This window comes from Malus sylvestris, chromosome 10 (genome assembly GCF_916048215.2).
Source record: "Malus sylvestris chromosome 10, drMalSylv7.2, whole genome shotgun sequence".
Classification (NCBI taxonomy): Eukaryota; Viridiplantae; Streptophyta; class Magnoliopsida; order Rosales; family Rosaceae; genus Malus; species Malus sylvestris.
In genome coordinates, this window is record NC_062269.1 from 23,278,821 (window position 1) to 23,294,902 (window position 16,082).

At 38.8% G+C, this 16,082-nt stretch overlaps 1 protein-coding gene across 2 annotated transcripts in view; it reads right to left on the bottom strand.

The window, feature by feature from the left end:
- Positions 1-2,232: 2,232 nt before the first annotated feature.
- LOC126584785 (serine/threonine-protein kinase STY46-like) overlaps positions 2,233-16,082 on the bottom strand; it is a 50,957-nt gene continuing 37,107 nt past the window's right edge. Inside the window, exons 1-16 of one of the 2 annotated variants that reach the window (XM_050249129.1) lie at positions 10,216-10,487; positions 9,682-9,796; positions 8,877-8,974; positions 8,605-8,715; positions 8,103-8,160; positions 6,928-7,038; positions 6,667-6,717; positions 6,282-6,457; positions 6,051-6,158; positions 5,571-5,644; positions 5,296-5,471; positions 5,072-5,167; positions 3,141-3,221; positions 3,003-3,056; positions 2,643-2,777; positions 2,233-2,555 (exon numbers count right to left, since the gene is read on the bottom strand). In XM_050249129.1, the coding sequence (XP_050105086.1) occupies positions 2,484-2,555; positions 2,643-2,777; positions 3,003-3,056; positions 3,141-3,221; positions 5,072-5,167; positions 5,296-5,471; positions 5,571-5,644; positions 6,051-6,158; positions 6,282-6,457; positions 6,667-6,717; positions 6,928-7,038; positions 8,103-8,160; positions 8,605-8,715; positions 8,877-8,974; positions 9,682-9,796; positions 10,216-10,421 (1,722 nt within the window). In that variant the 5' untranslated portion in view covers positions 10,422-10,487 and the 3' untranslated portion in view covers positions 2,233-2,483. Of the gene's footprint in view, positions 2,556-2,642; positions 2,778-3,002; positions 3,057-3,140; positions 3,222-5,071; positions 5,168-5,295; positions 5,472-5,570; positions 5,645-6,050; positions 6,159-6,281; positions 6,458-6,666; positions 6,718-6,927; positions 7,039-8,102; positions 8,161-8,604; positions 8,716-8,876; positions 8,975-9,681; positions 9,797-10,215; positions 10,488-16,082 lie in introns of those variants that run through there. The other variant, XM_050249128.1, reaches the window with a different exon arrangement.

Genomic DNA, 16,082 nt, shown 5'->3' on the forward strand with positions numbered 1-16,082 from the left:
CAATTCCGCCGATCCTTTCCCCTATTTTTCTCTCATTTCTTGTTTTCCTCCTAGCCAATTTTTCAAGTTTCATTTGGCTTGGTTGCAATAGCAACATTGTGGTGCTTTGTTTAAATTCTAATCCGATCATGAGAAATGTCGTTTTTGGAAACCATCCACTTTCCTTATTTGTGATAGTGAGAGAAAAACGACAAATAAATGGAAATTTTGTTATACATAAGTGGTCCTAATAATAGAATTTGGAACTTTTAACTCGAGTTTAAATTCTTAAGAATGTTTTTTGGGGTCACTAACTCTGCTTTAGCGTACCGTTTGACCTGAAAATCAAAAGTACGTCAATGTCTCCTATTGTACTTGGGTGCATATAAAGAGATTTTTTTTAGTACATCGATATTTTTACATTAAGGGGAGGGGGAGTTCAGCTAAGCCACACAATGGGCAGCCTAATTTGTTATTGAATTCGTCATCCACGAGATTCAGACCTAAAACCTCTTACTTCTAAGTGAAGAGGAATACCACTAAACCGTAGTACTGCGTGACAGCATAAAAAGAGAATTAGTTTATCACAATACGTGCTGGAATACATGTACATATGGGCGTGTGTGGTCCTAATAACTAATTTAGACCAAATTGAAAAAGAAAGATTCCTAATTCCTAAATGTCAGCAATGTTTCGATCGGGAATATTGATGTGAATGAATATTCATAAAGCCTTTTTTATGGCTATCCAAAAATAGAGAGGATGATTCTCTTCCTTCCTATTCTCATCCCTTTCTCTCCTCTTCTCCCATACATTGATTTTTGTCTTATTGTTTCTATAAAAAAAATTAATATAAGATGACGTGGCTTAACCGTAACAGTTCAAGTAGAAGGGGATAGAAAGAGAGAGAGATTAGGAGGTGAGATAATCCTCCTTCCAAAAATAGAATTTCTTTTTTGCTTTTGAGTCATCTTGAATTTTCATTACCCTTTGTAAAGAGGATCGTGAAAGCCAAAAAGGTATCAAGTGTCCCACTATCAACTGTTCTAAGCTCCAATATATGGAGTATGATTCTCTCATCTCCTATTCTCATCTTCTTTTTTTCCCTCCTCACACTTTACTTTTTGTCTTATTGTCTTTATAAAAATATCAATATAGAATGTTAACGTGATTTAATCGTAACCATTCAAGTAGGAGAAGAGAAAATAGAAGAGAGATTAGGAGGGAAGAGAATCTCCTCCCCAATATATTTGACACATGTCTAGCATCATCTTTTTTTCCTTCCTAAATTATAGGTTACTATGCCGGTGTACTTTTTTTATGCACAAGAGTTCGAAACTCATTTTATAGTTTACATTAGTTTAAAATAGAATTTTATTGGCTGCTTAATACTAGAGTTTAGTGGTATTCCTCTTCATTTATAAGTGAGAGACCTTATATTGGGTTCTCACCAAAGACGAATTTGAACCACATTATTGCTAGTCTATTGTGAGGTTTATCTCACTCCCACACTCCTTAGTGTAGATAATATCTTTTGTTCCCCACTTAGTACTACGGTCTAATAATATTCTTTTTGTCTTGTAAGTAAGAAGTCTTAGGTACGATTCTCGCCAAAGTTGAATTTGAACCATATTATTTGTAGCCTATTATGAGACTAAGCTTTTCCTCTTCTCACTTAGTGTAAATAATATCGTTTGTTTAAAAAAAAAAAAATCGTTAGTACCAGAAATTAATGCTTTGGAGGCTTAACCCAATTCTAGGCCCGACCGTGGTAATCCCATTTCGAACTAATTTAATCTTAGGGGGAGATTGAGCTGTAAATTGGGTTGACTTTGGCACCGGGGTCCATTTCACAATCTGTATTAAACCTTAAAAGGCCCGTTTGGATTGCTAATAAGCACTTTTACTACAAGTGTTTCTATTGTAAATCCATTGAAAAGCCCTTCCCTAAAAAGCACTTCTACCTAAAAGCACTTCTTAAGTTTTCTACAAAAAGAGCTTTTAGTTGTTGATTGTTTGAGACACAGTCCCAAATAGATACTAAATCGCATTACATACGAGTGAAAATCTAAATCATATTACATACAATTTCTATCTAAAAGCACTTCTAATTTTCCTGCCAAAAGAGCTTTTAGTTAACTGTTCCCAAATAGATTCTAAATTGTAATAAGGACGAGTGAAAATCTAAATCATATTACATACGAGTGAAAAGTAATGGAGTCACATTAATAAGATATTGTCATTGTTGTCCACTTTTGCATCGAAAGAAACTCACGACAACATTGTCTTTGTAAAACATCACAACATGTTCATCCAACCCATTACCATTACATTCAGAACTGCTGCTACGATATGAAAACGCAAAATAAATAAATAAAAAGGCAGAAGGGCTCTAACGAGTTATCGGTTGGACGTAATACTGTACATGGTATGTGAAATGGTTGGGGAATTCCCTGCACTGCATTAATTCCTTTTGATAAGTAATAAACATCTGCTTGCCTTGGTTAATGGTGACCCCGTCTCAGGACTGACAGAAATCCTCCCGATGATTTGTGTCGTTCCACTCCATCACCAACCTGTTCAATAAACTTGGTTTAGTGGTCACCTTTGCTCATATTATTTTAATACATATTTTGCCAAGTAACTGCAACCAGAATGTATACCTCTTCGGCTAGTGTCTGCAGATTCTCTATGATTTCTGAGAAATCAGGTCTTGTTGCTGGATCTTGCTGCCAGCATTTTTCGAGCAGCTCGGCAAGCTTGGGAGGAGTATTCTTTGGGATGGTCGGCCGTAAGCCCTGGAAAAACGGTAGGCAAACTTATACACAGTTCATCGTTTGAACAAAAGATGTACCACTCTAAGGGGTTATCATTCTTCTCCCTGGGCGGGCACTAAGCCAGTTACACAAGTGGTTTCAACTCCCAACGATTAATTAGTGATCAAGAAAACTAATCGTAGCTGAACAAGGGTAGAAGAATGTCTCTGGTCACTAACTAAACAAAATTGTAGAATGATAGTGTACCTTTTGGGCAACTCCGACGGCTGCTTGTAATGGGGTCAAGTGTTCATATGGAAGCTGCCGATTTAAACAGAAGAAATCCTAAACAAGAGCAATAGTAAAAGAAATGATAAAATAAATTATGCTATCGACAAGCAATACCTTTCCAGTCAGTAACTCCCATAACACAACTCCAAAGCTAAAAACATCCGCCTTGTGATCATATGGCTTGTGTTCTATGACCTTCAATGGAAAATAACTGTTGTAAGGAAATGCCAACTAGAATTCATGTAATAGGAAAACACAGACACAGACTCATGGCGGAAGTTTGGTAGCTAAAAGGCGGAGGCGTGGGCAAGGCGTTCCATGGATAGCCCCGCTTAGGGGTGAGGCGAAGCCTCATGGGACCTAAATTTTTGTATATATAATGTATATATAAAATATAATACTTTGTAAAACAATTAATCAGCAATAAAACAAGCAGCCAAGACTAAATTGAGATTAGAATACTAAAAAACTTACTTGAATTTTAAAACAATTGTGGTGTTGCGGAGAATTATGAAAGAAATTAAAGTATACGATTGGGGTAAAGTTGAAATATGGGATTGCGATTGAGAATTTAGGATTTGAGGAATTGGGGAATTGTGGAATTGGGTGAACTGTGATTGGGAATGGGATGGGGAAGAAGGGGAACTGGGGGTTATAATATATATATATATATATATATATATATATATATATATATATATGTGTGTGTGTGTGTGTGTGTGTATATATATATTTTAAATAAAATTAGAATTGGCCTTGTATTTTAAAAATAATTAAAAAAATATTAGACTTGGTCAAAATGACGTCGTTTTGGGCCATGTCATTTGAAAAAAAGTTAAAAGATTTGGCCAAAACGACGTCGTTTTGAGCCAAGTTTGAGGGAAAAAAAAGCCCTTTCTCTTCTTCGCAGTCGTCTTCTTCGTGAAGACGCTGCTGCTGAAACTTGAGAAAAACCAGCAGGCAACCGCTATAGCATGCCCAACCTTCGACTTCGAGGTCCCCAGCAAATTTCAAGCAAGTTTTCGTCCACCTTAGACCGCCCTAAGGCTCACCCCCACAACCCTAGGCGAGTTTTTCGCCGACTCCCACAAAACAAAGGCGGCAAGCCACCCGCCTAGCCTTCAAGGCCACCTAGGCATGCCTCGAGGCGAGTATTTTAAAACACTGGTAGCGAATAACCATTTTCTTAAACGTTGCTTTCATTTTAAATCGCACTCTTCAATAGAAAATTAAAAAAAAATGTTATGATATGATAAAATGTGATAAGTAGGAAGGGCATCTGGAGTTACAAAGAGAGCTGTGCGCATGGGAAACCCTAGGGTACAACCCAGATTAGTCTATTACTCCATGCTGACTGCTTAATTGATGACAAAGGTTGCCAATTGCTCATCACTAAGGTCTAGCAGCACAGATGCCAATGGGGCACTTAGTTTTTATATTTTAATAGTAGGTGAAAACTAAATTATGTAGTCTAATAATCATCTCAAATAATGCTAAAGAGGCTAAATTTTGTAAATAAAATTTAGAAAACTAAATGACATGGAAGTTTATGATTGAATTATTATTTAAACGTTGATAAACGTGCTTATTTCTATTGGTAAAACATCATTTAGTTTGCAAATTTTGTCTACAAATTTAGTTACAAATTTAGTCTCCTTAGCAGTATTCATCAATTTCTCTCGTCAGGCTATTAATTAGGACCAGAAAATCAAGTAGCCAACATAACAGCGCCTATAATATATGTATATGTATACACTAAATGCTGATGGAGTACTGTATTTCTTATTAATATTAGGGAAAATTTAAACTATGTAGCCTAGTCTCTCTCTCTCTCTCTCTCTCTCTCTCGGACCAAAAATTTAAACTTGATTTCTGATTGGCCAACATAACAGCTCCCTATAATATATGTATACCCTAAACCCTAACACCATCCTTCTCTTTGTGCATTTGTGCTATTGTGTATATGTATTCACGCACACAGATATAAAACTTAAATGATGAAATGAACGAAAACAATTCCAGAACTTTCAAGTGGAAGTACAGACCTCTGGAGCCATCCACCTATAAGTCCCAGTTTCTGATGTCATTACTCCAGATTGAGAATTTACTCTAGCAACCCCGAAATCAGCAACCTTAACAACCTGTAAAGTGATGCATATATAAAAAAAGATTTAGAAATGGTAGGTTAATGGTCATTAAAGTATTAGCAGCTAAACTAGACAAAGAATTACTTTTCTAACTTGATTAAAGTATCATGAGGGTCACTTACTTCATTTTCATCCATCAAGAGATTGGCGGCTTTTAAATCCCTGTGGATTATGTTATTTTGATGCAAGTAGGTCATTCCCTTGGAAACATCAATTGCGACCTTGAGCAAGGATGGAAGCTTAAAAACTCCCTTTTGTTTATGCAAGTAGTCATACACACTTCCACCGGACATATATTCTGCCCTACGACGAGAATAAATCTTAAAAAAAAGGAACTAATAACTACCATTATTTGAAAATATCAAGTCATCAAAGTTATACAGTCATTGTAACTTACCTGTTACAATGCATAAGCTTGGATGCTTGGTACACGCACCAATGAATTGTACAACATTCTTGTGTCGAACTTTCCTACACAAGTTTCAGAAATCTTTTGTCAAATTAGAAGAGAAAAACATATTGTGGAAAGAAATTATAGTAGATTTCAACCACTTCCTCGTTTCCTTAAACAAGAAAAGAAAACTGTTAAGAGCCCAACAAACGTTTAAAAGAATGTTACATGACAAACACAAACATTTAAAAGAATGTTTAGTTGAGGCATCAAATCAAATTAAAAATATTTAGAAGATCAAGTGAGCATGCATTTCTTATGATTCCCAACAGTTGTAGAGACCACACCTATTCATGTCCCTAAAACATACCAGCCTAGTATCTCCGGGAGTCAAAGTCCTATATATAGCTCGCATGGCTATTGATTCAGGGAAAAGTCAAGTTCAATGTAAATGGTGCTCATGTAGGTTAATATAAATTGATATACCTCATAATGTAGACTTCCTGGGCAAAATCTTTCAGCATATCTGGATTCACACACTCGGGCTTGAGGACTTTAATGGCAACTTCTTGAGTACAATATGTACCTTTATATCTGATAGAAGATCCAAAGTCAACTGCCACTCAAAAGTGCATGCTTGGCTGGGAGGGAACAAAAAAAAAAAAAAAGGGAAAAACCGATTCAAATAGTACAAGTATCTTATAATTCAAAACTTACAAATCTCCACAGGACCCAGATGCAACTTTATTCCCAAACTTCAACTGTCTAGGATCAAGTTCCCATACATCAGTCCCATCATTAGGTATTTCCAGATGATCAGGTTCAGTTTTGATCACTACTTGATCATGCTCGCTACCAAAAGATGATGATCGATGAGTTGGCGGCCACGGCCTCTGCACATAAATACAAAGTTCAAATGAATGATGCATTCCTCATGAAACTGCACGTAGATCATTGGAAGGTAAAAGTTACAGTGTAAGGAAAAGATACGGATGCACCTCAATTAAAATAAAATGAAAGAAACATTATACTGATGGGACATCACTCGTTCTAATCCACCCAACTCAATCGAAAAAGAAATTAACAAGTAGAATAGAATCACCTCAATCTTTAAAACTTCCTTTTGTATTGCGATCTTAAGCCTATCTGTTTCCTGTTTCAAGAACAAGTTGGCCAACTTAGTTTCTTATTGTAAATAAAATAAAAAACTGCTGTTTGTAGACTGTTTGGAAAAGCCTGAAGTTGTAATACTTCCTCGGTAAAACACTATTCAATCAAAATCATGTTTACCTTCTTAGGCAAACAAATGCTTTATTAAAAACCGAGCAATTGAATTGAATTGTCTAAAATTATGTGTATGTACCTCGTAACGCCATCCATCAACAACAAAGACATCCAAGGAGTAACCATCTAATGTGGAAAAAGCATGTGCTTCTTGGATGTTCAGCCCAATCTCCGCAAGCAAGGAAGTCAACTGCCAAATTTATCATGAGAGCGATGACCAGGAAGTATAGGAGGTAGTGGTGTGTGAAGATATAATGTTCACAGAAAAACTATGTATTTCATGTGTGTGACCCTCATATAGAGGCAAAATCAAGTTGAAAATATGTGAATTTATGTTTTTACCAGTGTTTTAAAAAAAAGAGCCTTGAGGCGTGCCTAGGCGGCTTTGGAGGCAGGGCGGGGATGAAAACACCTCTGCCAACGGCAGTAGGCTTAAACTTACCTAGACGTGTTCGAGGCGAGCCTAGGCGGCTGAGGCGCTTGATTGGGTTCAGCGGTCCAAAACCTTGCTTGAAATTTCTTGGGGACCCTCTAAGTCGAAGATTGGGCTTTGCCCTTTGCCTCTGTAAAAGAGGTGAGGCGGCATCTTCACGAAGAAGACGACAGCGAAGAAGAGTTTTTTTCTTTTTTAATGACTTGGCCCAAAATAGCGCTGTTTTGGCTAAGTCTAAATTTTTATAACCCCCAACAAATCCCCCTTCTTCCCCATCCCAATACCCGATTCTCCCATAACCGTATTCACAGTTCACCCAATCCCCAATCCCCGATTCACCAATTCCCCAATTCCTCGAACCCTAAATTCTCAATCCCAATCTCATATTTCAATTTTACCCCAATCTCATACTTCAATTTGTTTCAAAATTCTCCACACCACCAAAATTTGTTTCAAAATTTAAGTGAGTTTTTTAGTATTCTAATCTCAATTTGGTCTTTGATTGCTTGTTTGATTGTTGATTAATTTGTTTTACAAAGTATTATATTTTATATAATATTAAAAACTTTGGCCATGTGAGGCTTCACCTCAAGCCTTAAGGCTTTTACCTTGGTGGAGCTATTCATGAAACGCCACGCCTCGCCTACGCCTTAGCCTTTTAAAACATTGGTTTTTACATTAGTAATTTGCTACATTTCCAAGCTCAAAGTGTGCTTATCGCCATAAGCTTAGCTCACATAAGTCCACACACACACGCAGAGGTTAAAAAAATCTTATGATGATGACTTGGTTTTAATGTCAAGTAAGAAATTGTCAAATACCTGACTGAGTAGTTTTGGCTTATCGTCTGTTGAGAAAGTGATTTCATGCGTTATGGGCCTACATCATTGTCCATCATGAATAAAACACATAAATATTCATCTGCAAGTGCAGTCTCTTTGCTTCACTAGAAAGCATGAGCATAAAATATAGTTGATTTACCAATGGTCAGATTCACTTCAAGTTTCAATTATGAAAAATGAAAATTAAAGTTTAAGCATCGATAAGTACAGTTAATATAGCTAGCATGGATCACTGGTAACATGCAGAGCATCAAGCATGCAAAAAACTCCATTAACAGAACCCAATAGCAAGTAAGTCCATGGCTAGGATCAAACTGGCCGACCAATTTAAAGGAAATAATTCCCAGAGACCCTTTCATAAACCAAGTTTAAATAATGGGAAAGTGAAAATATTGTAGTCAAAACTCATGAGCCAAGCTAAAGTCTTTCAGAAAGAGAGATGCAGTAAAAACATATTTACTCGAGACAAATATCTATTTACCATGTAAACTGAGTTCTGGCATGTACAGCATCATGATCTTCAGATTTATTTGCCTCCAGTGCAAGGGGTTCGAGGTTAGGAGATGAGCCAAACGCTGGAGGGGGATGTATACTGATATTTGAAAAACCAGCTGGAGTTGTCAGTAATGTTTGACAGTGCAGTAGGATGACAGAAAAGAAGGTAAACACCTTTTATTCACAGACTATATGCGTTAAATCTTGAAGCTAAATTTAAAAATTTGGAAACACTTTTAGGAAACTAAATAAGAGTACCTTTGTCTGGTAGATATGTTTGAACTTTGGGCAGCATCTTTACCCGGAGGATCTGTATTCATAGTATCTGCTGCACTCATATCTGCGATAGAATGAACCTACACGATATTGTGATTCCCAAAATGTATGAGGTCATGCAGCAAAGTTTATGAGGATGATAAATGGGCATAAATGTCTGTACAACTAATTTATATAAAGAACTAGAAGAAAAAAGGAAGAAATTATTAGGGAAGTTCTAGCAGGAGATGAGACTTAAGACTTTGTTTGAATTTGGATTTTTCAACTGTTCATTTAATCATTTGTATTCTTAAAATTTTATGCTTCTAGGGTGCCAAATTCCCCCCACCATGTAAAGAAAGCATGTAGCTATGAGATAAATAACCTAGTTTCAACGGAGAGCTACTAGACTCTCACAACATGACCAAGCTAGTAATAGTTAATGCGACCCTAAGCTGCACGGTGAAACCAATCCCAAATAGAACCCTTCATACGATTGCTCTCAAGGAGAAAACATTCTTAAGGATTTAAGGTCGTTAAATTAGTACTCCTTAGCACAACACTAACAACTTTGAATGTGACATGATAAACGTTTAATGAGTTAGGTAGTGCAGTCACGAGTGTGGCCTGATCCAAATTCGATTTCTAAGCTTAATCAAGAAAAGATCTCACAAAATCTGCGGTGACAGTAACGATGCACCAGCGACAGAAGGGACAAGATAAACAGGCTAGCACTCAAGCATCAATGGCAACAAAATCTTTTACATGGGACGCAGTGGTAGGTCAGATATGTAGTCGATCATCTAACCTGTACAAGGCGGACTTCGATCGCTGGTCTATGAGCAGGATCATGAGCCACATGCAGTAATCTTTTGTGCATAAGCACATCTTCTGCCCTCTCCACATTCACATCCAACGCATACCTAGAAATAGGCGAGTACAACCAAATGCCTCAACTCATCAAAAAGCTGTTTGTGATTCAACAAAACAGTAAATCGCGAGTACTGAAGTGATTACCAGTAGAATAATGTGTTTGAGGATTGCTAAATCCGCTTTATTTTGTACCGTTTGGCTCAAAAGAAAAATACGTAATGACGTAAGAGAAGATGAAAGGAAAATTGCAGATACAAATTTCCGTATCCAAGATTCAGAAACAAATTTTTTTTTTCAAAAAAAAAAAAAAGATTCGAAATCAGCAAAAAATTCTTAATAAAAATAATGATAAGAAATTAATGCTAGTGAGAAATATATATATATATATATATTTGTACATGCATATATAATACAAACAAATAAATAATTAAAGAAAAAAATCAAGACAATTATGGGGAGTAAGAGATACCGAGTGGGGAGGCGATTAAAGTGAGCCCAAAGCTCGTCGTCGAAGCCAGGGCGAATAGCTTCCTCGTTTTTGGAGTCCTTGAGGCCGCGGAGGACCTCATTGTAAACCCCGAGCTTCTGACTCCGCTGGCGAGACTGAGCCGGAGAAGATGACGCGTTGTTCAGCGCTTTACTCCCGCAGCTCTCGCTGTTGTACTCCGTCACCATTGGCGGCGGCCGCGACGGAATTGAGTAAACGGAGGAGGAAAAAATGGCGGAGAGAGAGAGTGAGAGAGAGGATCGTCGGTTGGTTTTATGCTTTTTTTTTACGTAAAACGACGAACAGCTGGGTTTATACGCGGAGGATTTCAGCGTGAGGATTAAAAAAAAAAAAAAAATATATATATATATATATATATATATATATAATATAAATAAATAAATTACAACAAAACGGAAATTAAAAATTAAAATTTTTACGGCGTAGTGCGTACCATCAGCGTTGTGAATCATGCCGGGGTGGATCTCTTACCATTTCGTAACAGTTTGGCACAGCTGAAATTATAAAAAAAGCAGTTATGAAAAAAATTTGGGATGTAAAATGTGTTTGGTAAATTTAAAATTAAGTGTTTTTTTTTCAAAGTTTCAGCCAAAATAAGCAGCAAAATGCTGCTTCCCAAAACCAGCTTTTTTTCGAAGTAGGCAGATGAACAGTAAAGTTTAATGAAACTTTCTTAAACCCAATTATACCTCTTTCTCCACTCTTATGTTGCAAAATCTCTCTCTCCTTCCCCTTTCTCTCACCTGTTTTTCTTCTCTTAGTCGTCAGGTATTCAGGTGCTCTCTCTCTCTCTTTGCTTGCAGATTCCCATGGTAAAGTTTTATTCTTTATTTTTCAATATTTTCATTGAAATTAATTAAATTTACTCTTGCTGCTCGCTCTCGTTAGCTAATATATAATTTTGTGACGTTTACCTATAGATAACCAGAACCTGAAATGCAAATCCAAAGCCATTCAATTCTGGTAAATCGCAATCTCACATAGTTTTCGGGTGAGTCTGCACTGCACTGCACTATGTTGATGCACAAAAACTGGAGGGGTCTTGGAACAACGTAAATCCGACCGTGAATCTGCAAAAAAGTAAAGAACACAAGATGTATCGTGGGTCACCCCAATGTTTGGGCTACGTCCACACTGATGTTGATTGTATTTCTCTCAACTGTATGTATGGATTACAAGGGTGAGGGGGAGTTCCCCAGAGAAAGAGAGAGTTTGAGAGCAGGGACTGTGGTGAGGATGAGACCTCTGTTTAGGTGATGTGAGGCTTGAGGATTGTGAGGGTGAGGAGTCCCTTTTATAGACTAAGGGCTCCTCACTTATTACATATTTGCCCATTCATTTATTACATAATTACATTTGAGTCCCCCGAGTATTTATACGAGGTCTAAATACGGAGGCCCTAAGTATGGTACAAACAGTAGTCTCCCAAGTCTTCAGTCAAGAGAGTCTTTTGGCTGGAAACTTGAAATTCAGTCCATGTGTGGGCCGAAGTAACTAGGTGTCGTCTAGAACTGAATACTCGATATGAGGTGGTGCTCAATGTGAAATGATGCTCAATTAGAAGTAGCACATGTTGTGAGGCTGCTCGGCTTGTGGCTTATGTTGCCTTGGTTGGCTCGGCTTGTGGTGTTGAAGGTGAGGGAATCCCTTTTATAGAATAAGGGCTCGCTTCTTAATACATAAATGATGGGCTAGAGTTGATGCTCGCGACGAAGCGGTTGCTCAGCAGGTGGCGATGCTCTCTAATGATGGTGAGGGAGTTCCTTTTATAAAATAAGGGCTCGCTCCTCAATACATAAGTGATGGGTTAGGAGTAATGCTCGTGGTAAGGCGGTTGCTCAGCTGGCGGTGATGCTCTCTAATGGAGGTGAGGGGGTCCCTTTTATAAAATAAGGGTTCGCTCTTCAATACATGAATGATAGGTGTTCTCTAATGAAAGTGAGGGAGTGATGCTTGCGGCGAGGCGGTTGCTCAGTTGGCGGCGATGCTCTTTGATGGAGGTGAGTGAGTCCCTTTTATAGAATAAGGGTTCGCTCCTCAATACATAAGTGATGGGTTAAAAGTGATGCTCGCTAATGAAAGTGAGGGAGTCCCTTTTATAGAATAAGGGCTCGTTCCTCAATACATAAATAATGGGTGCTCTCTAATGAAAGTGAAGGAGTCCATTTTATGGAATAAGGGTTCGCTCCTCAGTACATAAATAATTGGCTAAGTCCCCTAAGTATTTTTCATGAGGCCCAATTGCGGAAGCCCAATATATGGTACATAATGTAGTCCCCCAAGTCTTCAATCCAGAGAGTCTTTTGGCTGGAGACTTGAAATTCAGTCCATGTATGGGCTGAAATGGCGGTTGTTCAGAGGCGGTCTTTGTATACCATGCACCGAAGCTTTGTAGGTGAAGCTTTGAAAGTGAAGCTTTGAAGTTGGAGCTTTTGTAAATGAAACTTTTGAAGCTGATTGACATGAGTGATGCTCATGAATGTTTATGTTGATTGACATGAGTGATGCTCATGGATGTTGACATGAATGTTTATGTATGATTGACATGAGTGATGCTCATGTATAATTTTTGGAGTACTGGACGTACTTTTGATCACTTAGTTGGTGATAATAGTGGCAGACTGCCGAATAATTTTGGATTACTGGACGTACTTTTGATCACCTAGTGGGTGATAATAGCGGCAGGCTGCCGAATAATTTTGGATTACTGGACGTACTTTTGATCACCTAATGGGTGATAATAGCGGCAGGCTGCCGAATAATTTTGGAGTACTGGACGTACTTTTAATCACCTGGTTGGTGATAATAGCGGCATGATGCCGAATAATTTTGGAGTACTGGGCGTACTTTTGATCACCTGGTTGGTGATAATAGCGGCAGGGTGCCGAATAATTTTGGAGCCATAGGGCCTGGCTCTTTTGGGCATTCGCCCTCCATATAACATTCCAGCCCATTATTTTGGGCTTGCCGTTTTTTTTATTACCCTTTGATAGGGTTATACAGATGTGATGTCTCCAAAAGATAAGAAAAATAAATCACATCATTCAAAAATAAATCTGACCCTCTGCTCAATGGGTCACGCCCATAATACCATCACTACTGTAAATATGTCTGTTTTTTTATCTTCTTTTGCTTTTGTTTTTCTGCTTTGCTTTTGCTTTTCTGCTTTGCTTTTGTTTTTCTGCTTTGCTTTTGCTTTCCCATGTGCTCTCTCTTTTGCTTTTTTGCTGTAGCTTACTTGATTGCTTTTGCCTTTCCTCTGCACTTTTGTTGCTGCTGCTGCTTTCTGATTCATCGCCTTCGAGCTTTCACCGCAGAGCTTCAATCTTGATCTCATCCAGCAGGTCGTTGTCCATGATCTTAGGCGTTGAGTGAAGGACTGCTGTTCGATCTACTAAGGTGACGACGCATTAAGACCCGGTCCATAACCTGGTTCGCGAGATGACACACGTTAGGAGTATATATCATTTGCTTCTTTATCACCCTCACCAATAATAGGAATTATTGGTCCAGACAGAATAGCAAACCTTCGAGCCAGCCAGATGAGGGCTGATGTGGAACCTATGCCAGTAAATTCATTAGGAGAACCACGAACTTGTCCAGCAACATCTTTGCTCTTGAATTCTCCAGGGTCAGACCAGAACAGACATGAAAGAGGGTCATCTCTGGCTGGATCATAACCTGGTGGAAGGTATAGTGTTGCACAGCTCTCGGGTGTCGCCAAGACCCGGTCTATGACCCGACCCATTTGTCTCATTCGTCAGGTTCGAGAGTGAATCCCTATATCTTCTTCTCCTAGATTTCACTGTATTTACAGTCACTGTTGTGGTCCTGCTCGAGATCGGCGAGACGTGGAGCTCTCCTCATCCAGGCCGAGGGACTGCAGAGCTCTTCTTCCGCTGTCAACAGTGTGACGACGAAACTAGGGAGATACTTGATAGGGTCGAAGCTCTCGACGGTGAAGAGGGGCTCGAGCCAGAGGTGGCCATTGTGACCGAAAAACCTGACCCGAAACGAGAGCTGGTTCATGCCTTCTACGGGATCCATTTTTGGGGTTCCGGGGTTGGAGCGTTTCAGGGGCTCAGAAACCTTTCAAACACCCTTGGGCCATCAAGATGGGTCGCGTGGGCCATTAATCCGGACCTCAGCAAAGTAGTTTGTTGTTGGCTAACACCAGCACAGAAACAGGGGGTTGCCAAGATTGTGGGAGATGCCGAATCGGAACCTGTTGTCGTTGAGGAAAACAGCATCGAGATCCTTATCGAAGAGTTGAGAGGGGACAAAGCATTGGAACTCGTTGAAGCGGAGATCCAAGTACTTGAGTGAAGGCAGAGACAACACTGCTTTGGATTCCCCTCGATGCCATCTTTCTCATTTTTTTTTTGGCACTAGAAGGAGGGTTGTAAACGAGGCTGGGTTGGCAGTAGGGATGCTTCTCCTCTACTCGAGGATGCTTTGACTCGGTGTCGCTAACAAGTTGGGCGACGATATCTTGAGCTTTCTGCTTGTCCAATAGGATGCTGATGCTGCTGTCTTCCAGTTTTTACTTTTCGCTGGAAGTGGCTTCTCGGTATTGGTCTTGGTCTTATTTCATGGCAGAATCGCTCTGTGACTCAGTGAGTGACTCGACCACAAATTAGAGAGAAAAAGAGAAAGAAGGAGGTCGGTAAGATCGAAGCGAGGGCGTGAGGGAGTAAGGAGTGTGAGAGAGAGAGATTGTGTCTCTGTGTGGGTTTTGCAGATCCACGGTGCACAATGGTGAGATGAAAAAATGAAAGAGAACCGACATAACTTTTTGTGTCGATTCCCACAGACGGCGCCAAATGTTGATGCACAAAATCGGAGGGGTCTTGGAACAACGTAAATTCGACCGTGAATCTGCAAGAAAGTAAAGAACACAAGATGTATCGTGGTTCACCCCAATGTTTGGACTACATCCATACTGATGTTGATTGTATTTCTCTCTAATTGAATGTATGGATTACAAGGGTGAGAGGGAGTCCCTTAGAGAAAGAGAGAGAGAGAGTTTGAGAGCAGGGACTGTGGTGAGGATGAGACATCTGTTTAGGTGATGTGAGGCTTGAGGATTGTGAGGGTGAGGAGTCCCTTTTATAGACTAAGGGCTCCTCACTTATTACATATTTGCCCCTTCATTTATTACATAATTACTTTTGAGTCCCCTGAGTATTTATACGAGGTCTAAATACGGAGGCCCTAAGTATGGTACAAACACACTGCATCCTTGTTCTTATTTTGCTTATGTTTCTGTTTTTAAAATAATTATTAGTCTGAATTTGTGAGCATATCTGGTGAGTTTTGATACACGAAACGCAATTGGTGGTTGATGTGAGGAGTTTCTTTTGTTAAATTCCTGCAGTGGCAGTGCCAAGTAATTGATTTTGTTGCTCACATTGCATTCAAAATTTCTTATCTTATTGTTTTCTTTGTTTCAATCTTTATATATTTACCAGATACCACAATTGCTCATTTAGCTTTGTGTCCTTACATATTGGTTTACGAAAGTTAGTTGAAGTTGTTGTATCATTGATGTTAGTTGGACTGAATTTTGTATCTCAAGTCTTCTATTGTTTCCAACTTTATATTTAATTGAAATTGGAACCACATTTGCGATTGCCAAGCTTTGAAGAATCTTACAAATTGTTTTTGGACATTTCCGAGTAATAGACTAGTACTGCGAATAGAGACCAATGATGTCCGAAGTGATTAATTATTTCTCACTTGAGGGTCAACTTGCAAAATTAGAATTAGTGGGATCAAAAACATTTCAACTCCTTCAAAAGACATTAATCCCTGCTACCAGGTGAGTT